General features: G+C 40.5%; 2 protein-coding genes across 2 annotated transcripts; both read left to right on the top strand.

Moving 5' to 3' along the window:
* The first annotated feature begins 100 nt into the window (after positions 1-100).
* LOC115812582 (WD repeat-containing protein on Y chromosome) lies at positions 101-9,954 on the top strand. The gene is made up of 16 exons (XM_030775068.1): positions 101-174; positions 2,280-2,526; positions 2,677-2,823; positions 2,993-3,124; positions 3,346-3,528; positions 3,835-3,972; positions 4,403-4,591; positions 5,282-5,473; positions 5,946-6,191; positions 6,286-6,450; positions 7,321-7,422; positions 7,821-8,015; positions 8,201-8,303; positions 8,686-8,831; positions 8,948-9,100; positions 9,766-9,954. Exons 1-16 carry the CDS (start codon positions 101-103, stop codon positions 9,952-9,954), a joined length of 2,601 nt encoding a protein of 866 aa, XP_030630928.1.
* Positions 9,955-16,371: 6,417 nt separating this feature from the next.
* On the top strand, positions 16,372-26,751 carry fam20a (FAM20A golgi associated secretory pathway pseudokinase). Its single transcript, XM_030775334.1, has 11 exons — positions 16,372-17,031; positions 20,333-20,526; positions 20,953-21,003; positions 22,525-22,603; positions 22,875-22,967; positions 24,208-24,323; positions 24,465-24,645; positions 24,847-24,956; positions 25,100-25,181; positions 25,266-25,325; positions 25,589-26,751. Exons 1-11 carry the CDS (start codon positions 16,685-16,687, stop codon positions 25,854-25,856), a joined length of 1,581 nt encoding a protein of 526 aa, XP_030631194.1. The 5' UTR covers positions 16,372-16,684; the 3' UTR covers positions 25,857-26,751.
* The last annotated feature ends 172 nt before the right edge of the window (positions 26,752-26,923 follow it).

Below are 26,923 nucleotides of genomic sequence, written 5' to 3'. Positions count from 1 at the left end.
GAGTATAAAACGGGTCACCTGATTATGTATTAAGAACTTCAGGAAGCGTTGTGAGGACAAAGTAGATTGGTTAAGCTTTGCACACAGTGTTCTCTGCGGCATGGATAAGCCCAGAAGGTGCAAAGATGACCCATGGAAAGTCTATGAAGAGGAAATTCCCAGCAGTGTCACTCGGTGAGTAAAGTGCAGGATTTATCACAAAAATATTTTTTTCAAAAATGACACACCCTGAAGTTTATGTGTTTCCAGGTGTGTGTGATGACGTTAAGACCATGAGGGAAAAAACAAGTCATTTTATGGTCTGGGTATTATTATAATTATGAATCAAGTTAGGTAAAGGTAGTGGTTTCCATACACCGAGGACACTGGGTTGCTTATGAATTGAATCAATACTCAGTTCCGTGTAAATGTTGAGTAGAATAACACTTTAACTTACCAATAACAGTTAATGGTTTGACGATAAACAAATACCTTAATTTCCTGCAATACGGTACCACTCCAATAACTTTAAAACAGGTTCAAAACAATAATCCTGGCCCATAATAAGACTGCTAGTTTAATTTCTAGTTTGGGTTTGGAAGCCAAAACATTTCATTTCTCGTGACAGCTTTGTTTTGATATATTCAGTTTTTCCCCCCACATATGCTACTTTCGATCATGAGTGTATCGTTGGTAGCAGGCGGTATACGTTCAATAGAAGAGATAAAAAATGTGCACTGCATTTGTCAAGAGATACACTTTGCTTTTGAGAAAAGTGTACAACCTTGAATACTAAGGTCCCTCTGCAACCAGTAATTAAAATGGATTTGGTTATCTCTCTTTTAGGTGTAAAATTTTTACATATTTTATCAGCCAATTGATCGACATTACTTTTCAGCCATCCTAAACCTGAGTTTAAACAATATTAGTATTTTACTGTACTTTGGATTAAATGTCAGACAAGATGACTTTTAATTTTGAATATCTTTAAAATTATCAAGAAAATGTGAATCTGTGAAAAGACATTAACTCCACTGATAAGTATGTCTTACCCTTTTGTCAATCCTTCTTCTTTTTCTTGATATGTAAGACATAGACAGCTGCATTTTAAAATAAGAGGGGGAATATGGGACAATTTACCATTTTATTGTTTTCTGTAAACACACCATTTTGTATTTTCTAAAAAAATCCTGAACAGCAACAATGTTATCAACAAATTGTTCTCCATAACAAAATTTCTTCAATGGCTCACATATCAACTCTGTCAAAGGCTTTAATTAATTCTTTAATTAACCTTAGATATCACTGGGCTGATTAAGAACCTAATTAATCAGGTCAGAGATAATTAAAGAGATGTGTCTGCTTTCATAAATCCTGACTGAATGTTGTAAAAAAATACTATGCTGTAAGTATGGCTTGCTAGGCTTTTAGTATATTGTATTGACAAAATGGTACATGCCAGCGACGTCTGAGTAAAGAGTATCCAAACTGAGTTGTATTTAAAAAATCATGCAGAAAAGGAGAATTCCTCCCTGCAAACGTTGCCTGTCTACTGAGAGCTCCTTTAGATTTTTCACTGTAAGTCTTACTCAGTGTTTCCTACAGAAAATACTGTTAATTTTTCTGATCAGTTACACAGTTGTGAAGTTGTGAAAAGGACATGTGTATCCTTCAAGATGCTTGCTCTATTTGCTTCCTGCTGTTTTCCATATTATATAAGGAAAGTGCAGCATTGGTATTTAAAGGCTTCCCATTTTGAGATTCCATATTTTTGCTTAAAAAAAAAAATAATAATAATAAACAATGAAAACAGTGGTTCTTACCAAATACACATTAAGAGGGATTTTGCAAAATAAGAGCAGCTTATTTTTCAGTTGTGGTCTCCTCTTTTGATACCACATGCCATCACTTGGATTTGGAATGTTAGCTGACATTTCGAGCTGTCAATTTAAAGTGAGCGACTGATGTATTTCTATGTTTTTCCAGCTGAGGGCACTATGTTCTACTCGTTTCAAGACTATGAGAACCACAGAACAGATTGAAACAAACATTTCAGACTGAAGCAAAACTCTCACAAACAGCTGTGCCATTAGTCTACTGATAGAAGACAAACTGTGGGTGCATTGGTAATTGTGGAAAAAAAGATAGAAAATTTGAAATAATGCATTACATCATTGTAACTGTTCTGAGAGTCTGATGTTGCAAAAAGGAAATCAAACATCGATTAAAATGATCACATTTCTGCAGATCTATCGTCTCTTTTGTTTATCCATTAAACTTACACTGTTCATGGTTTCCAGCTATGATGGACAGAGTGGCTACTCTCAGGACACATTAACCCTGAATCACCTGTTACTTCTGAGGGAATCCTTTTCCAAGCAGCAGAGTCCAAAATCCAAATCCCTTAAGAAGAAAGGATCCCATAAAACTGGATATGAGGGTAGGTTCTCAGACAACTGTATGTGTCTGGCAGAGTTCTGCTCCACTCTGCGTGCTGTGGTTGGCCCGGACTGTTGGACAAGCGAGATGGAAGAGTTTCTCAACGAGGCAAGTGTCCCAGTGCGGCTAGTGTCACTCAAACATGAATCTGTTTTGACTGGTTGGGAAATCGGGCTTTTTTCAGGATAAGAGTCCAACATGCTAGACAACATTTATTCAAAGTATTTCCAGATCCCAGAGCTGCGTTTTCTTGCACAGATGGATTTGTCTTGTGATGGCCACGTAAGCTGGGAGAAGATTTGCACCTACATGCTACAGCAGTACAGACAGAAGGACGAGATGTCACAGGGTGGACACTCAGTGTCCCTTTCTGAACCTCTGATACGCCACTGTCTGTATAACAAGGTGATAGCCACTAAACTCTTTAGACAAACTCTTGTTCTTACCAACTGTACTAAGGGATATTTATCTCAAGTGAACTGAACTTGAGCATTCAGTTTGCTGCTGTTTGTATAACATCCTTACATTTTGTTCCTGCCCTTAACTATGTCTTTTAATCCGCTTACTGTGACAGCAAGAACCAGTCACACGTGTTGTGGCAGTGAGCAAACCACCACCATTGCGTTATGTGTCCGTCAGTAAGGGTGGGACCATCACCGTCTGGAGCAGCCACCTCCACATGCTGAAGTCACTAGAGGTTGGAAAAGTAATAAACATCACAACGCAGAATATTAACTAAAGTTCTTCTAAAGAGTGAAAACATTCCTCTCGAGTTTCACTTTAATTACTTCAGATATTAGAAAACCTTTTTTTTTTTTTTTTTTTTTTGATGAATTGCATTCCCAGTTCTCATATTCATGTGTTGCTGTGAAATCTTAACCGCCACTAAATGTTTGCCTCCTCTTTTCTACCGCTGTTTTCTTCCAGCTATCTGGAGGCCGCCATGGGGAGGTGGGAACACGAGGGAGGTCTGGGACCTGGATAACTGATGCCGTCTATATGCCCAATGTCCACAAGATAGCAGTGGCCACCATGACCCGGGATATTCACTTTATTGATGTCTCCACTAACTACACTGAAGAAATTCACTTATTTGGTGTGTTTCATTGGGCCAGAAAATACAGAATACTCCCAATACCATGTAAACCTTTGCTTATTTTGTGAATTTGTCATACCTTACAGGCTGCATTGTTTCTTTTTTTTTATTATTATTATTTTTACAGGTTTGAGTCATTATGCGACCTCATTTTGTTACTGGTATGACAGAAAGGTAAGGGTTCAGGTTCTATTGACATTAAACTACATTGGAATCCACAGACTTATAAATGTTCCACAGATGTAGAGTCTTTTCAAATTGCCACATGGTTTTGCCTTTAATACGTAATTAAAGCAATAGTCCTCATCTCCACATTACAGGCTCCAGAGGAGCAATGTGTGCTGATGTGGGGAGACAAGAGTGGGTCTGTGAATTTGTTACGGTTCCTGCTTCCTTACAAGGGGCTGTTTGAAACCCCGTTTAAAGTTCAAAGTGGACCCCACAGGATCTTCATGCGGGTTTGTTTGTTTCAATTTTAAGACGAAGAACGAATTCCTCATTTATGTGAATGTTAAATTACCTCTATTTGTGGCTCTCTGAGTGGTTCTTGTTCCAGGAACAGGAGCATTGCTTTGTGATATTTTGTTTAGTGTGGAAAATGGGACCATTATGAGTTCTCAAGTATCAGTCAACAAACTGTTACACTGGCCATTTGTATGGTTACCTTAACATCAGTCACCATACACAGCAAATGTCTCAGACAGCTTTTATCATTTTAAATCAATTTCATATTCATACCCAGTGTAAAACTGGGATACTAAAAATACATTAAATATACCCTTACTGCACTGAATGTAAATACAGAGGAAGTAAGTATTTCAAACATTGTTGATTATAATAGAATGCCTGATACTGATGCTATTTTGTTGTTTTCAAATCTCTCCACAGAACATCCATGACCACAGCTCTCTGGTGTCCCATCGGGTCATTCCCAACGTCCACCCCGAGTCAATCAATCGAATTATGTATGAATCTGATGCAGATCTAATTATTACATCATCAGAAAACCCTTCCAGCTCAGTTGTCATTACTGATCTTCACTTGAAGAGAAAAAATTACATTTGGAAAATTCACAAGGTGAACATGTAATTACAACAGAAATAATATTATGTCATTAAGAATATTATATTACAAATATGGTAAAGCCATTTCGTTTCAGAGCTCATAATCAGTTTGTGTTCCTTTCTGTTCATGCTGCTTTAATCAGTGTTGTAATGGAAGAAATTTGTTTTTGCATTCTTAAGTCACAATCCCGGCCATGAAAAGTGTAGCCACACACACGCTGCCTGCAAAACTCTTTAAACGATCGACATGTCTTGGGAAATCCGGTTATGGCATTTTGTTCTGAAGAATTTCTGTTATTTTGTTGGGTGCCAAAAATACAGACATGATTCAGAAGGGTGGTGATGTTGTGCCTTTATTATTGTGGTTTGGAAAGGGTGTGTCTAAGTGACCATAAAAATATCTCAATTTGATCGTTTTAAAAAAAAAAACTGAATTTATTTGAACAGAGTGGGTTAAAAAAAGTCTCCCTTGCTGAAATAGTTTTAAAGTGGAAAAAAGAGCAAATGGTTCTTCAGTAATTAGAAGGATAGAACAATGAAAAAACATTTTTTGTAACATTCATGAACATTCCATTGCCAAACATGCAAAACTAACCTTTTAGCTCACAACTAATGCATAGACTGCAACTGGGGAAATAAGTGCTGTTTGAAGTCATATGAAACTGTGGTATTTAGTTATTCCCTCTCTTGTGATGTCCTGAAGGGTGTTAGGTGTTTTGACTTCAGCTTGACTCTGAGTCTGCTGGTGACAGGAGGGTTGGACCGTCGCGTCAGGCTGTGGAACCGCTATGTGACCAAACATCCGGTGGCTATTTTACAAGGCCACCAATCTACTGTTTTGGATGTGGCTTTCCATCAGTGCCAGGGAAAGATCTTTAGCTACTCCAAAGATGCTGTAAGTATGCAGTGGCCCTACCAAAACCAGCACTATAAATACACAGTCAGTCTGAACTGTTACAGTAACGTAATACTAATTAATTTTAGGTCTGATTCTCTCTAAAGGTTATAAAATCAGTATGTTTGCTGTTATTAGGAGTATTCACAACTGTCAAGTTTTCATGTTCAAATTGCTTTGGGGATGCTACAAAATGGAGTGATGAACCCACTGTCCTGCACGTCTTTGTTTTAACTCAGGAGTAATACACCTGATTCCACGGATCAATTAATCAACAAGCCCTTGATTAGCTCAATTAACTGTGATAATGAAGAGTTAAAACAAAGATGTGCAGAACAGTGGGCTCCCAGGACTGGAGCTGAGAATCACTGCTCTAAACCTTCCATATGTACCAACCAAATTCACCAGCTGCAATAGGAAATATGCATTATTGTGAATAATCATCCAGTTAAGAATACCTGTCTTCCTACAGGTGCTGAAAATATGGGACATCTCATCCGAACAGTGTGTGAGGACCCTGCAGCTCGATTTTCCCTGTATTCAGCCTGGTCGGAGCCCTGAACATGGGAGCTTTCCGTTTCTGCTGGACTTCGCAGTGACACCTGTGTTACTGGTGACTTGCAGGGAGTACATGGCTTTGCTGAGTCTAGACACTGGGGACGCCGGGAATGGGCCGGATCAACTGTCCTGCATTCTCTACAATCCCCTCTTCAAACAGGTCTCTAGCCATGTCAGCACGGTGCCAAATGTGTGATGTAGATGTTTTTGTGTTGACTGATAATGGATGCATGTGCGTTTGTGAACGCATTCAGGTGGTGACGGCATACGTGAACTCCTCATTGGCTGTGTGGGATGTGGAGACTGGAGTGAGGTGTTTGGAGGTGAAGAATGCCCATGGTCGGGCGGAGATCACCTGCATGGCCCTGGACAGACGTCAGAGGCGACTGATCACTGGAGCTTCCAATGGCACTATTAAGGCAAGCACTGGAATCAACATCACAATTCATTTTAAACAACTCTTACTGTATTTTCATGGTGATGACAACGTTAGGCAAGAACAGATGCAAGTAAATGAGTAATCAATCATAATTAGTAAGTCAAAAGTAACAAGAATAAAAACCCCTTTAATGGAATAATTTGAACTCCAGTTTATTTTTTCCAATTTTTTAATTGGAAATATTGTCTGAAATTTTAACATTTGTGCCATGCAACTAACAGTTATATACTGCCACACTCTAATATTTCATTGGATCGCCTGTAGCTTTGATTATGGTGTGCATTCGCCATGGTATTGTTTCGACAACCTTATGCAATGTCACAACATTTATTTCCATCCAGAGCTGCATTCATTATTAGCTGAGATCTTGTTTACGACAGGAGAGTCAAACCACTCCGTAAAGTCCTCCCCAGCACGTCCCAAAAACCTTCAATAGAGTTAAGGTCAGGACTCTGTGGTGGCCAATTCATGTGTGAAAATGATTCCTCATGCTCCCTGAACCACTCTCTCACAATTTGAGCCTGATGAATCTTGGCTTTACCGTCCTGGAATATGCCCCTGCCGTCAGGGAAGAAAAAATCCATTGATGGGATAACCTGGTCATTCAGTACATTCAGGTACTCAGCTGACTTCATTTTATTGCCACATAACGTTGCTGAGCCTAGACCCGACCAGTTGAAGCAACCCCAGATCATAACACTGCCTCCAGAGGCTCCTAATCCAAACGGCGACTTGTTTTTGGCCAGGCAATGTATATACAATAGTCTAACCAATTCTGGTATAACACCAAGATTAGATCTCTTTCTCTATGGGGGATGAGGTTTGTTTATGACCTTTTTTTTCCAATTAGGTGTGGAACTTCTTGTATGGTCACATTCTTTATAAGCTGGAGGCTGTTTCTAGGACAGAAGTCAAAGGGGTCATCTGTTACCATGACAATCAGCTTCTAGCAGTGAGCAGTTGTGAACAAATTGCTCAGTATAACACTACAGACCCAAATGTAAGGCCAAACATTTTTCAGTCTGTTATTGCATCTATATCTACACATGTACACACACATGCACGCACGCACACGCACACGCACACACACACGCACACGCACACACACACACACATATACATATTCACACTTCAATCAAAACATTTTTAAAATGGAAAATGTTTCAAAGCCAGAATAAGCACATAACCTTCATTTTCAAGTATCACCTGCAATTCGCAGGTTGTTTTGCACACTTGTGGTTACACCCACAGCTATAGACAGCTCTGATGACAAGGCAGCTGGTACAGTCTGTGTAATTCTGCACAGGTGCTGAGATAGCAGGAGTTAACAGAGGCTCTTTGTGTTAACAGAACATGTATGTGAAAGCAGACCTGCCCTGGAAGTCTGCACGGCAGCACAGGGAACCCATCTTGGCAGTGGACCACTGCCCGCATCGAAGGCTGCTGGCTACAGGGAGTTCGGATGGAGAAATCATAATCTGGACTTTGGACACCCAAAGACCTCTCTGCCATTTTCATAAAGTCCAACATGGAAAGTTAGTCGGCGTAATATGTGCGCAGATCAAAAGTTTCATTAAAAATATTATCTCTGCCTAGGGGGCATACACTGACACTTAAAGACTAAATTCACAGAGGCATTGCATTTAACCCTGTGTTTGTGTGTGTGTGTGTGTGTGTGTGTGTGTTTGGTCAGAGTGATACCTCCAGTGGACAAACTACTGTTTCTGCAGGGCCGAGCCCAGAATCAACAATGGAAGAGAACAGCTCTGCTCTTCACTTCTCAGAGAGGTTGGCTGTACTCCTGGAGCATCCAAGGCCCTACACACTGCCACGGTAACACACACACACACACGCACACATGCACATGGACACACACACACACTCACACACACGCACATGCACGCACACACGCATATACACACACACAATAGAATAAAAGAAAACTGTTCACATCACAAATGTTCACAAAGTCTACTGCTTGCACCATATATTTTAAATTTACTCCATTTCAGAAAAATGCAAGAACTGATTCATGACAGCTCCCAGTTTAATCCCAAAACGGGCCACAAGCTATGGTTCACTTTGATCTGAAAAGAATCAAAATGAACCATAGCAGACAACATAATGTAATAACCTTTATCATTAGCCTCTCTCAGAAAAGCTTTCAGGAATCTAATTGTGTTGTATCTTAAATCTTTGCCTCTCCTTGGTTTAGGCCGATTCTACGTACCAGATAAAGCCAATGAGTTCGTGCCGGGGCTCAGCACTGACCAGGACAACACTTTTCTTGTCACTGGAGACACAACCGGACACATCCAGGTCTGGAACATCTCCCAGTACGCCCTAGGGACTGGACATGAGGTGAAGGGAAAAGTCGTGAACTCCTCCACATTTGTTAATACTTTTGTTTGTTGTTAATGTGGTTTTTTTTTTTTCAATCTGCTTATGTACATGTGTGTCGTTCCCACCCCCTCAAGCCTGTGGAGGAGCGCCCTCCACTCTTACATAGCTGGAGGGCCCATGAAGGTGCACTGGTGAGTTTGGAGGTGCTTGCGTTGAGCTCACGCCTCTTCCTGGTCAGTGCATGTCAGGACCAGACTGCCCGCCTGTGGACCAATGATGGCAGCTTGGTTGGTTCTTTTGGACCGGGGCAGCACTGGAATTTGAATGATCCAGCTACTTATCAAAACAACAGGTACCACTGCTACTCTGTATATAGTATGAACGTGCTCTCCTTGATAGCACACTTGGAAATTTTTTCACTGGATTACTTCTCAAGCCCATCCGTCATATTTTCTTCGATCATATTTCTATAATGGTCAAAGAGCTACATACAGTACCTGCCCCTTTAAAAACAGTCACATACCAGACACCAATGGTCTTGCACCAGAGCTTCACCATCAGTCATTCCCCTTTTGTGATGTCAACAAATTCTGTATGTGCTGAGTTGTTGCTGTTCTCTTTTGTGCATTTATGTTCTTATCAAGCAAATGGTAGAACCGCAAGTTGCTAATGGCTCATGAAACAGACTAAGATGCGACTGTACCAGTGGGAGCAACAGACTAATGAAAGCACTCTCCACTGTTGGCATTGTTAGCCTGGCACATCATGTAAAGAGATGCTATAACAAATAAACCGGCAGAGTGAATGTTCTTGTTGGGCGGATATGAGTGCTGCTAAACGAGACCAGATGGGAGAAACAGTTGGTAGGCATGGAGGAAGGGAGAGGTAACTTCACTGACCATGTGCTCAGTGTTTGTACATGTGGTTCTCAACTGCTGGATGCTTCCAGCAGTTTCCAGAAAGTTATGGGGTGGCAGGAAAAAAGGGACAGCTGTCAGCTCTTCTGGCTGTGGTGGAGGTCACCATTCTCAACACGCCCTCTGTCTCTGGGTCTGTAGACATGTTCATATTCTACAGACTTGTGCCCTGGACACCAGAATGGAGTCTCCAGAACACACAGGCCGCATGGCTGCAGCATTAGTCCCAATAGCTTACGATAGCTCAAAATGGGATCATGCTTTTGTTTGCCTCCACGAAATGATAGATTAATGAGTGGAGTTATAACTTGTAAAACCAGTGTGCAAACAGGATCAGTGCTGTGATTCACTCAAAATACTCTGTCTTCAATTATCATAAATCTTTGTGAGATATTTTAACTGATCCACGTAATACCGATTTTAGAACTGCAGTTATCATAATCAGTCCTCAAATTTATTCTTTAAAGTGCATGCAATGTTGGGTGAAAAGTGCATTAATCACAAACTTCTTACTATACTCCTTATTAAATGACCATGAGTGGTCACTGCTGTAGCAGAGTAATGACAGTAGCCAGCTGCCTGAGTTTACTCAAAGGATTTTTTGACCTGACTGAGAAAATAAGTAAATGTTTGTGTGCTTTAGTTAGTCAATAATTGTTGTATCGTATTCTCTACAGAGAACTTTTTAACCAACCCACTGGAACAATCAATGAAGGGGAGGATGAGATGACTGAGAATGACCAGTCACAAAAGAGCTCACATCCACCTACTTTTACCGACTCGAGTCAAAGTTCAAAGGGGAGAGGTCGGGTAATGAAGACTTTAAAAGACAGCAGCTCTGAACAACAAACAGGTAGTGACTAATGTCAGACTGACACTGACACAGACACACATGTGGATGCAACCACAAACACACACGCATGCACGCAGGCACACACACATACACACACACACATACACACACACACACACATACAGCCATCCCCTCTTTCTTAGCCTTCTGAGAGTGCTCTGTCTTGAGGGTATGACTTTCTCTATGAGCAATTCTGAAGCAATATGCTATTTTAAGGAACAGGATTCCTGGGGAATGCAAAACACATTAAGTGTGGAGTGACTTTTTGACCCTGTCAAACTGAAGTTTTATTAGACTAAGCTCAATTTAGCAACTGATTGCCCTCTATGAAATCACACTGACTGAAGGAGGTGATATGACAGAAACACACTGCTAAAGACCCATGCAGTCATTTCATACTCATGTCACACCATATGTGTCATAACATAGTAATGATTTTCTGTGAAAATATATTGTCAACACTATCCTATAAGATCATGCTGCCATGTCAAGCTTTCATGTGACTTATAAGGACAGCATTTATGACTTGTACTCTCAGAACTGAGGTGATATAGAGTTTCCCAGTAATTAGGTTCAGTTGGGAAATGACAGCAGAATGAGGAAATCCAAACTGACTAAACTGACTAAACTGACATAGTGTCACAGAGTCATAGTGTCCTCAAAAAAACCCCAAACAAAATACAAAACAAACAAACAAAAAACCCACTGCGAGTCATATCGTCTGTAAATACACCAAAGGCTCAACCCTTTACCTTGGCAAAAAGACTGAACGGATTTTAAATAAACCATTTGCTTTAGTCTCAAACTATTGACCTGACAATACAAGAGAACGCATTTACTAGATATGAAGGCTATAAAATAAATATGAAATCATAATCATTTAGACCTTACATTAGCTTCGTTACTAAGCAGGACAAAAAGTTCTCTCCACGTGTATTAAAAAGCTAAAGAGCATTTTTCTGTAGCATGGTCACTGTATGCCTTATCTACCTACTCGAGTCCCTTATGGTCAAGTACTTTTGAAATCTAAGAAATACATTGTGTGCATGTTGTGTACAGATCAGTGGGTTATCACAACAAGCAGGACTTGTAATGGAGTAAAGCATTTTTATCTTCTTGGTACATTTGCTATGACTTGTGTAAATGCGTTAGCAAGTTGAAGCTGCCTGTAAATTGTATGCTCTGACCTGTAGATGACGAGCTTTGATGTTTTGTGTGATGCTGCGTAGTGTAGACAGACAGATGTGGCTATGCAGAGAATAGCTCTTAATTCCAGACTGCCTTTAGCACCCAGTGTGCCAAAACAAGCGATTTGCTGCGCCTCTGGACTAAACTGGGTGTGTGCTCCTGCCCGCGCTATAGTCCAGATGCGCGTTGTAGCGAATTAGGTGTCTGTCTGAGCACAGACGTTCTCCCCTGTCCCCCTGGTAACGATATAGGCTCAGAGCAGTCATTTAAAAGTGCAAGTCACTCATTCCCTGGATATAGACCCACAAAAATGTTATTTTACATGTATAAATAAAGCCTTTGCCTGTAATTTCACACAAATGATAGTGAGAAAATTGGTTTTCCAGACGAGGACCGGGGCAAGTCTAAATCACAGTTTGAAAAGAGAAACTCTTCTCGGAAAGCAGTTCAATCCAGGATTATACTCATGTGAAAACTCGGCCCACAGAGATGTGTACGAGAGGAGGCTTAGTGAAAGGTAAGAGACCGTATGAGCGACAATCTAACAAATGTCCATTAAAACAGCTCCGGTTCCGAGCCCTGGAAAGGAGACCCCAGACGAATCTCACAGCCACCCTTTCACCTCTTCACTACAGCAGGTGAGACTTAAAGAAAAGCTTGACAGTTTTCTTGCTCAGTGTGAAACAGCAGTTACTCTGAATATAAATATGAAATTATGGTATATAATCTCTAATATAACAAAGGAGAGAACAGATGCCTTCATGCAGCTAAATCTGATGGGAAGTACCTTCTGTTTCTCAAAGCTTTCTCTGGGGAAGCACGTTATCCTTGAGTTGAATAGAAGGACGGCAGCCAGACAAGAGAGACGACTGCTCTGTGGCTACATTGACACAAAGAAGCTTTCCTGCATTGGCAACATGTGCACACCCTTTCAAGCCTTAAAAATTCCAGTAAGTTTTTTTTTTTTTTTTCCCCATATTTCTACGGAATGCTCTGAGAGGTGCTAATTCCACACAAACAAAAACAACTGTGGACACAGCTTGCCAAGCAAATAACAAATGACTTTGAGTATGATTGATGTCGTAGATGAGCCACTGGCCAGACAACACCTACATATTTCAAAGGAGACTTTTTCATCCCTGCTCTGTGAGGTCTGTGCTGCGGTGCAGGTTCTAATGTTTGTTGTGTATTTGTTGCTATGCTAGCTTTAATGCGTAGAATGGTTTGCTTGGCCAGCGTTCTGCATGGTGAATTGGAATGGACTTCCTTGAATACTCATCTGGTTTAAGCCTGAAAACCAACGAAGAAGCCAAAGACATTGAAAAATGAGGGAGTAAATCACTGAACGACTGTCAAAGAGTTTAAAGGCATTGACCAAGCCAGGATCAACTACTGATCATGGGGGTGAGATGGAGAAACAGAGACATCGTTATGGCAACCGCAATACACAAGCGCGGTGTTCCTTAGTGCTACTACCATAGGGATTAAACTCTGTGTGCGAAGGAAGAGCCCAAATGGGAGGGCATGGTAAAATACTGTAGAGTGGAGAAATACGACATGCAAATCCAATTTTGTAAATCAGAAAAACCGTAGCAAGCAGGACCAACGTCATCATTGAAAAGAGAAGAATACTCTCAAATCAGTGCATTGAATCTCTATACAGTTCAATATGTTGATTTAAATGAGGAAGAATCATCAGAAGATGACACTGTAAAAAAAAAAAAAAGTATCAGAAATCATTTTGTCTTAGAAAGAATTCATGTTTGATTTCTTTCATATGACATTACCTATGGGCTGTGGAGCACATTTGTCACGTATTGTCACGTATGACATTTTAATTGCTTGGAACTGGATTACAGACAGACGTGGCTATGCAGAGAATAGCTCCTAATTCCAGACTGCCTTTAGCACCCAGGCAAAACTGAAAGGCTGTACTTTTGATGCACACATACAAAAGCATGCTAAAGTTTAAGGGTTTTTTGAAAGCCACTTTCTCATGAAATCTCTCTGGCCCGACAGGAAATTAGAGAGCCTGAGGACGTGTGGAGGAGTCCCAGGATGCGGAGTGGATCGCTGGTTTTCTCCAAAGAACCAGACTTGAGCTCTCCTTTACTCTCAGCTGTTAGCTCAGAGCACAAAAAAACACAGAGTAACTAGCCTAGCCAACTCTCCATCGGCCCTTGTTACTGTGGTAAAGAATATAATGAGATTGTATGATTTAACACGGTGGTTGACAAATGGCAAATAAAAGTCTTGAATTTGATTTGCATTTGAAATATAAAGTATGATATGATTCCTGTTTTCCTTTTTGTATACATTAAAATATGTTGCGGTCGTACCAAAAATACGTTATAATGAGGAGCATTGATCATATAGATAGAAGCCAGAGGAGTCTGATTTTGAAGCAAATTTCTGTGATGGTTTGTCTGGCTGCTGAGCTGTGGCTTTGAGGTGTCCACACATGCCAATTATCTGCGTGTGATCGTACTGGCTCAGCCGTCATTTAGAGCAAAAGGAGCCAATCAGTCACTCAGTAGTACCAAGATCCCAGAGAGGAATGTGTCCAATGCCTAAAAATACAGTCAAAGAACTGATGAGTAAAACAACATGTGACAAAACTCAACCAAAATGAACACTTCAATGCTTACGCACTGTGGGGGTTTTTTTTCGCCTTAAAAATCAACAATGAAACAATACATGGCTAGCCAATGACCTCAGAGATAGCCACAGTAAACTGTAAAATTCAATTTTAGTTCTTGGACGCATTGAATAACCTGCTTGCCAAGAGACATTTATCCTCAAAGCATTATTCTATCCATCCATATGATAAATGCAACATGTCATTACTTCTCACCAACAACAAAACTCTGCTCCTTGCACTCCATCAGTCATAGAGCCAGGAGTTTTAAAGATACATTGCTTAGCATAACTGCATGTTATGATCAGTTACTCCACTGACAGGACAGTGAGAGCACATCGCTATAGATAAAAAAAAAAAAAGCTTGAAAGTTGAAGGTTGGCTCCGCTTTTAGTCTGGGAATGCTGAACACCTCTCTCTCTCTCTCTCACTCTCTCTCTCTCTCTCTCTCTCTCTCTCTCTCTCTCTGTCTCTCTCTCTCTCTCTCTCTCTCTCTGTGGAATGTATCCATTTGACACAGTATTGGATCTGTCTGTTGGATAGAATAATGGGGGCTGGATGCTGGAGGGGTGGGGGTGGAGGTGTATGTGAGGATACTCTTATTCGGCTCACACCCCTGTCCCTGTGGTCCCTTTATATGAGAGCAGGACAAACTCCTGTGAATTCTGAATATAGAAGCTGTCTGTCTGAGGCACCACTGAGGCCCTTTTTCAAATTTATTTTTGTCTCCTATTCAAACCAAATATGTCCTGTGTTTAAAGGAAACGGTGAATTAACATGGCAAGCTGTCTTTTCAAGTTATCTCCAACCCCCCCTGAAAGGTAACAAACAAACACATTTGTACTCCCAGTGGAAAAAAATCTTTTATGAGCACTCTAAAACAGATAAGACTGAATCCAATGATAAGAAGTTCCTCAGACATTTTTAGCTCCAGGTCTGCACTGCATACCATTTAGAGAAAAAAAAAATGCCAAACAGCTACACGTAACTGCACTACAACCTATAGGTCAAATCAGGTTATATCAATACAGTCCCACGGAATTAGGTGATGGTGGAAATGGCTGACCATTACAGTCATAGACCATCTTACGTTACAAACACTTTTCACTGTCATTCCCTCTAACACTCTCAAAGTTTACCTTTTACTTCATTTATGATTTCAGTTTATAATAATGGACGGGGTATCAATGAAACACTAATTTCAGAACGTGATACTTTGAAACGTACATCGTATGTGCAGCTGATAGTTAGAATATTTCTTTAAGAAAATCTTTCTTTTCTTTTTCTTTGCATTTAACTGTCTTGGAACTGTCAATTGAAAAAGAGCTGTGAAAGTCTAGATTGTGCAATCATAACAGGAAGAACACTGGCTGAGTGAGTCTAAATATCATTTTAGCTTGGTTTTGTTTTCTCCAAAATAATCCACTTTTTTTCCCTTGGGAGACAAAACACTATTCTCTTTAAATGACAGAGAATTTCAGAAGGTTTTTTGCACCAGTTCGGCACAAACAAACGACAGATGTTCAAAAATACCACGCAGCCCAGATGCAGTCTGGGAAATGCCCTGTGTGTTTCAAATTCACTGATCCCTTCAGTTTGACATAGCAATATCAGGTTCAATTTTAGGGAGGGCCACTCCTCTTGAACTTGCTCTCTTTGTGTCTGTTTCTTTCTCTCTCTCCCTCTCCCTCTCCCTCTCCCTCTCTCTTTCTCTCTCTCTCTCTCTCTCTCTCTCTCTCAGTCACTCACTCACTCACTCTCTCTCTCTCTCTAACTCTCTCACACTCTCTTCCTCTGTGTGTGTGTGTTGTGTGTTGTGTTTGTGACCAGGGCTGTGTCTACATGGGAAGTGGGAAGGTGCAGCTGGAATTTTGCCCAGAAGCAAGGGTAACGCACTGCCTCCACGCTCCAGTCAGACCGGAGCGCAATACAGCGCAGTGGATGAGGACACAACCTCAGTCAGCCACAGGAGAGCCCCAAAGAAACGAGACAACACGCGGCTTCAGTCAGGTAGCTGCTCTGCACTCTGCCACACTCCACAGGGGGAACACTTCTGAGCATCAGACAACACATATACCCTGGAGGCTAAGAGAGCAACATAGCATGACAGAAAAGTCCTAGTTCATCCAGAAATTGTTGTAACTGTCAATGAGAAGAGTACGGGACAGCACAGTAAACAACTGTGGCGGTGAATCCAGAATACAGAGTGTTTCAGTCAGCAGAAGAAGGATTTCCACACAGTGAGGAGAATCACCAGATCGTTTGGGCAGAAGGTATGAGGCGTGACAGGCAACTGGTGGCTATCACCTTGGCGACCATCCTGGCTGCCGATGTCTACTTTGTGCTGTTGCCCAGGCTAAGAGACTGGTACTATATGTCCAGGGATGGATGTGTCTGCAAGGAGACAAATGCCAGTGCAAGCTATACAGACGTAGCAACCTCAGAATGGACGTCATCCCTCAACTCCACTGAGTTCTTCTCAAAGCACGGTTCTAAACTGGAGCATCTCTTCGCCCATCCACTCTACAAGATCAGCTTACCTGATCTGGGACCAGATGATGTCCTCCTACAGAAGGAAGAGCTAATGGAGTACTACAGGAGAAAGGTGTCTCGCTGGGAGAGGTGAGGTACAGGAACACCATTCACGAGACCATGCACTTATTCTTTTCATTACATTCAAATGCTGCATTAGGGTAAAAAGTATCAAATCTCCTGTAAACTAATGGATCAAGATGTTCTATCTGGCTTTCAAATTAGAGAAAAAAAGGACAATTTTGTCAAGCAGTGCTTCAAAGCAATTTCATGAAATATATTAACAGAGAATGAAGGAATCTAAATGTGCAAACTTTAAAGAATCTTTTGTTCGTAAAATTCGTTTTTATGAATGGGAAAGATCATTCTACAGTGTAGTCACTGTCGGTTTGAGGTTGACTGCAGGACACACACGTACACCTCTCTCGGAACAGATGCAGACTCTCTGCGGTTTTTGTGACATTTCTGGGGGTCATTGACATGCGAGGTGTAGTTGACTCTTGTTATCTCTAGAATACACTGAATCTGATAATCTGAGTGAAAAGGGTCACAGATGGTCCCAGCCTACTTCTGACTCAGTGCCCTGCTCACATTCTGAAGGGCTGAGCAGCAAAGTCTTTCACGGTATTAGAGTAGCCGTGATAGATTCTGTGATACCTTTACTGCAACCTGCGTTCATTTTACTCGGCAAGTCTGTGATCAAGCTAAATTACCTGCTTAGAGGGAAGGTCCAAACCATTTAACATGCTAGCTCATTATAACCCTTACTATGATAACCTGTTAATTGACAATGCAGATTTCTTTTAGTGAAGTATGTTCGTGTTAATCCGCTTCTCATGTGTTCTCACAGGATGGCAGGACAAAGCACATTTTTATTTTTGGTCTTTGTGACAGGATGTAAAGCGAGACAGCCATATATTGACTTAGATATATATGTGAAACTGTAAACAAGCAAGCAAACAATTAAACAAGCAAGCCAGCAAACAAAGAAACAAACAAATATGGAATATTGAGAAAAAAAGTATGAAAAACTCTGACAGTTTAATTACGGAGGCAACTGTGAAAATGGGCCATTATGTCAACAAAGTTGAACATGTCCTTCTAGGACTTAACATACTCGGGACGTTACAAGTCTAATGGTTCGCCCACATAGCAAAATGTCATATTATGTCATCAAGAAGCTGACATACACCTTAATATCTTCTGAAAAGCAAAACAATATTCAAGGAATGCTGATGAATTCAGAAAATGTCAAATAGCTATAAATACAACTGAACAAATTGGAAAGACAAAATTCCACATGACGTTCCATTGGTCACAGAATCAACTGGAAAAATAGAAATAAACTGGAAAAATATAGGGCCTGTTTTCCTTTCAACACAAATTACTGATGTTCCTTTAAATGGGCTGTGTTGCTGTATGAGAAAGAAAATACAGTATGAAAATCTAGCATCAGACGTCTTAGATCAAAAATACAGATAATCCCAGTGTGCTGAAAGGTGTCTATGTTTTTCATGCACTAGATTCTGCCCATCAGAGAGCCTGTGGACAAGTCTGAACAAGTGAAACCAATACTCTAATCCACACCATAACACAAAAGCCTATACGTCAATTAAATGAAGGACTCTCAATTAAAAAAAAAAAAAAAAAGCTATCTGCCCAAGACAGCTGTTGTATGTCTAACAGATCGCCTGTTGTATCACGTGCTCTTCTCTACATACCATTCTTTGTTTGTTGCGCAAATAACTGCTGTCTTGGTTTGAGTACTAACTTTAAGCACATCCAAATCAGGGGACACTTAACTGTCCCACACTCAATCAGGAGTTTAGCTGGAAGGTCAGCTTGCCCACTACTGCTTGTATTTTCGAAAGGTTTTGTGGTGCACCCTGTCTCTCCTGCTTTCCTGTCTGTGGGCTCCCTGAGGTCTACACTGTTGATTGCACAGGGCATTTACCGGGGCGCGTAATCACCCCCTTAGGTGTTCCACACGAGTCTTCTTCCTGTATACACATGGAACGGAATGTTCATTGAGACATCCATACAATAAACATTGCTTCCACCCACCCTCCTTTCATTGTGATTCTCATACCTGGGAATACAGCATTTGTTTAGACTGGGCGTGAATCTGTGCCAGTCCATTCGAAAGAACAAACTGGATAAGAGAGTCCATGCGCGTTTGGAGGAGCAATTCAGTGGCCGAAGCAACGTGTCTTAGGTGTGCGTCTATGCAGGGGTTAATGTCTGGGCCACAGCCACGAAAAAAAATGAAACCTGCTGCTTTGGAGTCCGTGTTTACGTTCTTCACTTACTCTGTGGCAAAGCAGAGGCATGTGCATATTTAGAGCCAACGTTTACATTGGGGGGTGGTGTGGGGGGAGGAGGGGGGGGGGTAGATGCGATACGAAAAGTACAATTCATGCAAGACACAATGAAACGCAAGATTACTTAGAATATAAAATGTTTTTGCATCATAACGTGTTGATCTCACAATTCATTTTTCAACAGTGCTTGACATACTCCTCAACAGTTTCAACAGTGAGCTCATTAATCAGTCATAAAATAAACTGTTCAAGCTCCTCACGCATAAACATTAGAGGGTTATGAATCCTGTCATTCTTCAGATGTTAAGAGAATATACCGTAAACTACATGAGCATGCTGATATGAATGATGATTTGGAGAAGGATTTCATTCATTTTCAGACACACGAAGATAAATATTATTAAATAGTAGCAATAACTTCTGGTCATGTTAACACAAAACCTCCAAACAAACTGATAAAAATGATTCTTTCTCTCTGTCTGTGGAGACAGCTGTGTTTTAAGAGTGGTTTTGCACTCTAAATTTAGAGAGTTCTTTTTCTAACACTTTCAGAGACTCCAGCATGTGAGGACTTGTTCACAAACTGCATCATTTTAGTGTCTCATTGCTCCTTGAGAATTTGATGACTTAAGAACTCCTTCCAGCAGAGGTGTAATCTTCTATCATTTGCAGCCCTCTAAACTGTATGATTTTCTGACATAGATAATTGTCTCAATTCATTTTTAAGAATGGTTAAATGGACACTACACAATTACGTAAAGTACATGGGAAGCAATTATACACAAAGCAAGAGTATGAGTTTAACATTCAGTATAAATGATATGATGTATGAGTGCTGGCCAGCGGTAGTTACAGTTTTATGAAATGAACACTGTTTCATAATTAAGGGGACTGCAATTTGATTATTGTAAGGAGAGAAGAAAAAGTGAAAGACTAGCTGAACAACTCTCTCTCTCTCTCTCTCTCTCTCTCTCTCTCTCTCTTGCTCTCTCTCTCTCTCTCTCTTGCTCTCTCTCTCTCTCTCTCTCTCTCGCTCTCTCTCTCTCTCTCTCTCTCTCTCTTTTCCACAGACAGCAGAAGTATTACATTGAGGCGGCGGCAGCTTCCAACATTTCTGTGTTTGATCAGCCTGTGACCTTTGACCCCCATGCCAGCTGGCTTAAATTCCACCTGGGGATTAATCGCCACGCGCTGTACTCACGGGAGGACGACAACATCGACAGGCTCCTGCAAGACATGCAGAGTGCAGCAATCATAAGTGCAGGTGCCACTTTACGCTCAGTTTAAACGAGGCCACATTAGCAGCTCTGCATGTGCTGATATTACGCCATATGGATTCTGCAGATGCTGCAGTGTCAGTTCCACTGGGACTCACCAGTTCAAAGGAAGAATGGAACCCTGATTTAGAAACACTGTCTGTTTTTGTCACAGGGACAGTAAATCAACAGAAAAAAAGAAAAAAAAAACATATCTTTTTATTTTTTAACTCAGTTTGAGCCACAGATTTATAGAGGACCAAAATGCAGGGTTTAAAGAAAGGGATAATTGGGTAGACAAAGCGGAGTGGTACAGGAGAAAGGAGGCATGGTCAAGACAGTTTACCTCAGGTCATGTGTTCATTTAGCAACAATACTCATGCCGAATACAGTCCAGTGTTGTCTTATGGAATTTGCACTTCTGTGTCTTACAGATTACACTCAAGATGAGAAAGCGCTCAAGGGTCTTTGTGACTGCACACAAGGTAAGTGGGGTTTTGTTTTGTGTTTACATTCTGAATTATCGTGAAATTCTGTCCATTGTTGTTTATTCCACAGTTTTGGCTTGTGAAGCAGAAAGGCTTTTTTTTTTTTCTTTCTTTCTTTTTTCTTACACTTTACTCATCTCATGTTGTTTCCCCCTGTTTTGTTTCAAACAACACCATCCTTATCACAAACACTCAGTCCCTCTCTTGGCAACGATTCATTTTCATCTGTTTCCAATTCCATAAATTACCATACTTTTAATTCATTTGTGAATTAAGAACTCAAGGCCTTTAGGCTGGTGCAGAAGGCTCACTCGGTTTCAAACGCAGAGAGGTTTTTCTGGAAGCTTGATAACGAAAGGCTTAGAGAACGGATTGGTGCGCTGGCATCTTTCCTTTGTCCCATTGCCCACCAGAACTCTGGAAAAGTTGCAGCTACAAACATCCTCCGGCCATAAAGTCCAATCACTCCAGAATGAGGAGTGAGCATTTAGCCCTGGCATCTCAGCATGTGGAACCGAATACCACATTCCCTCAAAACAAATAAGCAGTTCAAAACCACAGCTCTAGCATAGGCTTCCAAGTGCAGAAAAAGAAGGGTATATTTTTTTATTTTACCCCTGATTTTTTTTCTCCTTTTAAGGGATTTACTTTTAAAACTTGAGTTCTTGTGCAACTGTAAATTCACGGTTGGTCTTGATCTTTTATGTTGCTCCGCGCAGCTTATGAGTCACCTCTGTTTTGAACCACTTCTGAGATTGTAAACTATTAATACAATAAAGGCTGGGAGAAGCCAAATGAAGTTAATGGTGTGGTTAGGTTTAGAGGCTGTTTGCCATGGGACACCACAACCTCAGACAAAGGACAGGGAACACCATTCACCAAGAGAAAATACAAACCAAAAGCCTGTTGTGTCCAACCAGTCCCACTATAAGCGATCACCAAAATGATTTTGGACTGCAGAGGAACTGTTGGCAGCTAAATAGAACTAAACACCCTGAAAAGAATAAATCACAATGAAGCCTTAGCACAAAATCGTTTCTAAGATTCTTGGCTGGTACAATTCACGAGAAGGCCCTTTTTTAAATTAAAAACAAAACAAAACAAAACAAAAAAAAAACACCGGTGGCCTGTGAAGGTGAACCCAGAGGGTATGAGTACTGGCAGTGCTAACATGTGGTAGTACTGTAGTTTATTCACGGATTGCTCAAGTCTTTGTGCCCAGTTAAACACCTTTAACAGATTTTGTGTATTAGGAAGCTTCGTTGCATTGCTCAAACCCTGCGTCACTTGTGGAAAATAGGCTAAACGGATTAAGGTTTCCTCTAAGCAAATAAATAATTAAAATGAAATGTCTCATTTATACATTTTTCAAAATTTTCAGTTTTAACAAAGAGGTTTCTGCAGTTTGTTCTTGGGCAGTGTGTCAGACACTGGTCAGGCCTAAATTGTTTTAAGGATTACTCAAGATCTCCGGGTCTTTTTAAATTCTCAGATCTCTTTCTCTATTCACCTTATCAGTGGTGAAGCCAAGTGGACATCATCTGAAGCTAGCACTGAAGCTCCAGGACTTTGGCAAAGCCATGTTCAAACCAATGAGGTAAGTTTCCTCTGACCTTTGACAAATTCTACAAAAATCTACGAAAATCTGTCAAGGACCTGCTCATGGTGGATTTTACCTGTCACGTGTAGTGTAAATTACTTTATCACAAACATGAACTCTTTTTTTTTTTTCAGTTGAAACCACTGATAAAAAAGAGCATGCAAACTGGAAAAACCATTGTCTTCATGTTCTCTATTGCGTAATACATTACCATTCATTATTAATTATAAGATTTTAGTCATTTGTGCTGTACAAACTGTGGCCCTAGGCAGGAGAGGCATGAAGAGACGCCAGAAGATTTCTTTTATTTTGTTGACTTTCAAAGACACAATGCTGAGATTGCTGCCTTTCATCTTGACAGGTAATTCACTGCAATTTATCTTGCACCTTTGAGCACTTTACTTTGCTCTGTAATGGCTGTTGTGGAGTCTAGGCATATTCAGTTTGTATGTCATCACAGTTCAACTGAGCACTATGAACCACACCAAACGTTTAAGGGTATTCAAATTCGCCGTGTCAACAAGCTAAAACAGATTTCCACTGAAAAGTTCACAACAAGTTTGTTAGACAACTTTTAGAATTTTAACCAAGGTTTAATTATTTTCCTTAAAAAAGGCACTTGATGCAATCTCAGGTACAAACCCACAATATATAAGTTAACCAAGACATGAAGATTTAAATTCCACACAGAATTTTAGACTGTATTTGAATTTAATTATACATTTAGTCAGATATCATTTTCTAGAAGCTGAACCTTCGATTAATCAGATAATGATAAACATCCATTGGTGGACATGGGTACTATGCATTCAGTAATCATATCGGTGGTAACTTTAAGACAATGAAACAGTGTAGCATGGGAGTAACTGGTGAATTGCATATTTTCTCTGAACAGATGAATATGGAAACAGGATAGTGATAGCATGTGATCTCTTCTGAGTCATGTATGGCTGAAATAATCACAGCTGAGATGACTGATGCATGGACCATTACTGCTGAATTTCTCATTTGTCAAGCAGTCCAATTGTATAGTCTTAGTATTAAAGACGGAGGTCACTTTAAATTCAGGTTTTTCTTTTATGTGTTTTTATTGTTGATGGATATATATGTAGGAGTGATAGGAGTGACTGTAGGCTGTTTATGATTATTCATTCCCTATTAGTAGGCTATTTATCATTATTCATTCCATCTGAAAATATCTTTGAGCAAGACAAAAATTTTAGAGCAAGAAAAAATGAAATTTGACTCTGAGCATCAGTTTGTGCTAGAGGCTCTGTAGTAATCACCCCTCATCCCAAACCAGTATCTCATAGGAATAAGAATGACATCATTTACAACACCACGGTGAAACCCTCTCTTGAATACACTGAATCTGCTGAAATCTGCCTGAAAATACAATTTAAACATGGATTAAACTGAGGAAAGTTTTGAACTGCAGTGACGGTCGGGTAATATTTGGTGGATTTCATTTAAACCCCAAAAAAAGTCAATTTCAAGGTTTTTTGATTGGAACAGAAATGTCAGCTTTATAATTTGGTTTGCGGATTCTCATTAAAAATATACTCTGCGTATCATATATTATTTGCACAAACAAATTCTAGAGTGCTGGATTTCCGGAGAGTTCCGCCAGTCGTCGGGAGACTCATCAATATGACTAAAGAAATTTTACACACCACTCACAACGAAGATCTCCGCAGTGTTTTCTTCACCTCTCCAGGTGAGTCCATACATTCAACACCAAATTACAAATAAACTGAAAAAAACATAATAAATATCATAAAATAAATCGAATGAGCATCCAAATCTTAATGCTCAATGTATTCTTGATGACCTTTTACTCTTCCTCTTCTCAAACTAGCAAACAACACATGTTTCTTTGCCAAGTGCTTGTATGTGTGTAAGACGGAATATGCAGTGTGTGGACGTCCGGATCTGCTGGAGGGCTCTATGTCAGCTTACCTGCCAGGCCTCAGCATTGCTCCACGTATTTCAATCCCAAACCCATGGATTCGCTCGTATTCTTTCACTGGGAGAGCGGAGTAAGTCGGAGCACGACCCAAAAAAACACCCCAACAGATCATCTATCGATCGTGGTCAACAAATATATAAAAATACAGTCTTGAGGACATGGTTTGAGGACTTGAAATGTTTATTAATTCCAAACACAAGATTCTACAGATGCTAAGTACGGTACTTGTAAATCTTATTTTGAATTTAATCATTATGTCACTGTGTATCAGGTGGGAAGTAAATCCATTGTACTGCGACACAATTAAACAACACTATCCCTATAACTCCGGAGACAGACTGCTGAACATTATCGACATGGCAATATTTGACTTCCTCACTGGTGAGTAAACATGACAGAACATGCTTTGTCTAGATTCAAGGGCCTGTTGCCTCATTCACTGCGGCTGACTCAGTTGTTTATTACCACATGTTTTCACTCATCCTTTATTTATTCCAGAACATTCTTCTTGATCTCTCTTGTAGGTAACATGGACCGACACCATTACGAGATCTTCACCAAGTTTGGTGACGATGGGTTCCTGCTTCACTTTGACAATGCTAGAGGGTGTGTGAGTAATGAATGATAAAGTTTTTATAGATTTCTTCCCTACTTAATGCATACATTTGATTATCATCATGTGTCCTGCAGATTTGGGAGACATTCCCAAGATGAGATGTCCATACTGGCTCCTCTATCTCAGTGCTGCATGTAAGGAATCATTCAAATTGTATATCACAGAATGGAAACTGTATGGAAGCCTTTAATGTCACACCTGCCATTCAGGGCAACCCTATATTAAATATTGAATAATGACAGTTGCTCACCTTCACTGACATCTAAACCATGCACTGTACGAGTTATTCAAACCACAACAGTGTGACATACTATAACCTAGACCGTGACTTGTAGACGGTGAATCTGTCCTATTGACTGAACTGATGTTTTGGGGGGTTTTTTTTGACCCTCGGCAGGATCAAGCGCTCCACTCTGCTGCGTCTCAAGCTGCTGGCCCAGCCTGAGTATCAGCTAAGTGACGTCATGCGAGAATCTCTGGATCGTGACCCCCTGCGGCCCATCTTGACCGAACCCCACCTCTCAGCTCTGGACCGGCGGCTGGAGCGCGTGCTGAGGGTGGTGATGAAGTGCGTGAAGAAACTGGGTGAACAGCAAGTGGTGATCGCAGACATTGAAGAGGCTTCAGGTGGAGCCCTGACTCACACGCATGACAAAAGGAGATGACATTTGGATGTGAGGAGTGAAGGGAGGGCTGGCAGGGGAGAAATAAAACGCACTGGATAAATGAAGACACTCAACCTCTGCTTTCCTCTTGACTTTTGGGAATCAGTGTGACTGAGAACTTCTTAAGCACCTTTTTTAAATTAAGTGAACGTAAGTGTGAGTAAGTATGACAAAAGGACATGTTAAGGAGCACGATGAAGATAGCTTTGGGTTAATCTATGGATGTTAGATATGACTATTTACAACCTGTTCTCAACAAATAAGCCGCTGAGAGCTGATATGACATCGAAAATATGTTCCTCTGCTAATCTGTTCCTTTTTTTGGTCTCTTTTGTTCAAAGTACAGTTTTAGTTTTACTCATCTTGCACACAGACAAGACACGTCAACATGTTGGAAGTGAGACAGAGAGAAATAGACAAACACAAAGTGAGAGAAGAGGCAAGAGAAGTGTTTAAGAGGCTGATTTCTCCACAGGAAAGCACAACCCATTAAAATGTCCAAAACAGCTACGGTTTATGACTAACTTTCCAGACGGATTGCAGCCTTCTAATCCTTGGCTGTCTCATCTGGACGCAGCTTCTAGGCATTCAAGTGGAATCTTGATATGAACACAAGCAAGTCTGAGTTTTACATTACGTTGCCAAGTCTTTGTCCCAACTTGTGTATCATGATTGTCTTGCAACAAACTGTGGCAGCTTGGTTTTCAGTAGGTTTCGGCATGTCTTGTTCTTTGTTGTCTGTCTCCGAAAAGGAAAGTTAACAGTGCTGAAGAGATCAAAATTACAATGGAATAATCAAATGAAACCTGATTCATGCAATTTGATCTCGGTCTTGTAGTTTGAAAGAACAAATTGGGGCCTTCAAAGAAAGAAGAGAGAAAAAAAGAGGTTACAAAACTTCACTTGTTTCTGTATTACCTTTCAGTGAATAGAAGGGTAGCTTACTTAAAAAGAAAAAAGAAAAACATATCATTGCAATGTAGCTCACATTAAACCCAAACACTACTTTCTACAAGATGGAGCTGTGTTCTATCTTATGTATCATTGGAAAAGTCTTGCACTTGACT

The sequence above is a fragment of the Chanos chanos genome, chromosome 5 (assembly GCF_902362185.1).
Source record: "Chanos chanos chromosome 5, fChaCha1.1, whole genome shotgun sequence".
Taxonomy (NCBI): domain Eukaryota; kingdom Metazoa; phylum Chordata; class Actinopteri; order Gonorynchiformes; family Chanidae; genus Chanos; species Chanos chanos.
The sequence above is the reverse complement of the archived record's forward strand: the minus strand, read 5'-3'. Positions and strand labels throughout refer to the sequence as shown.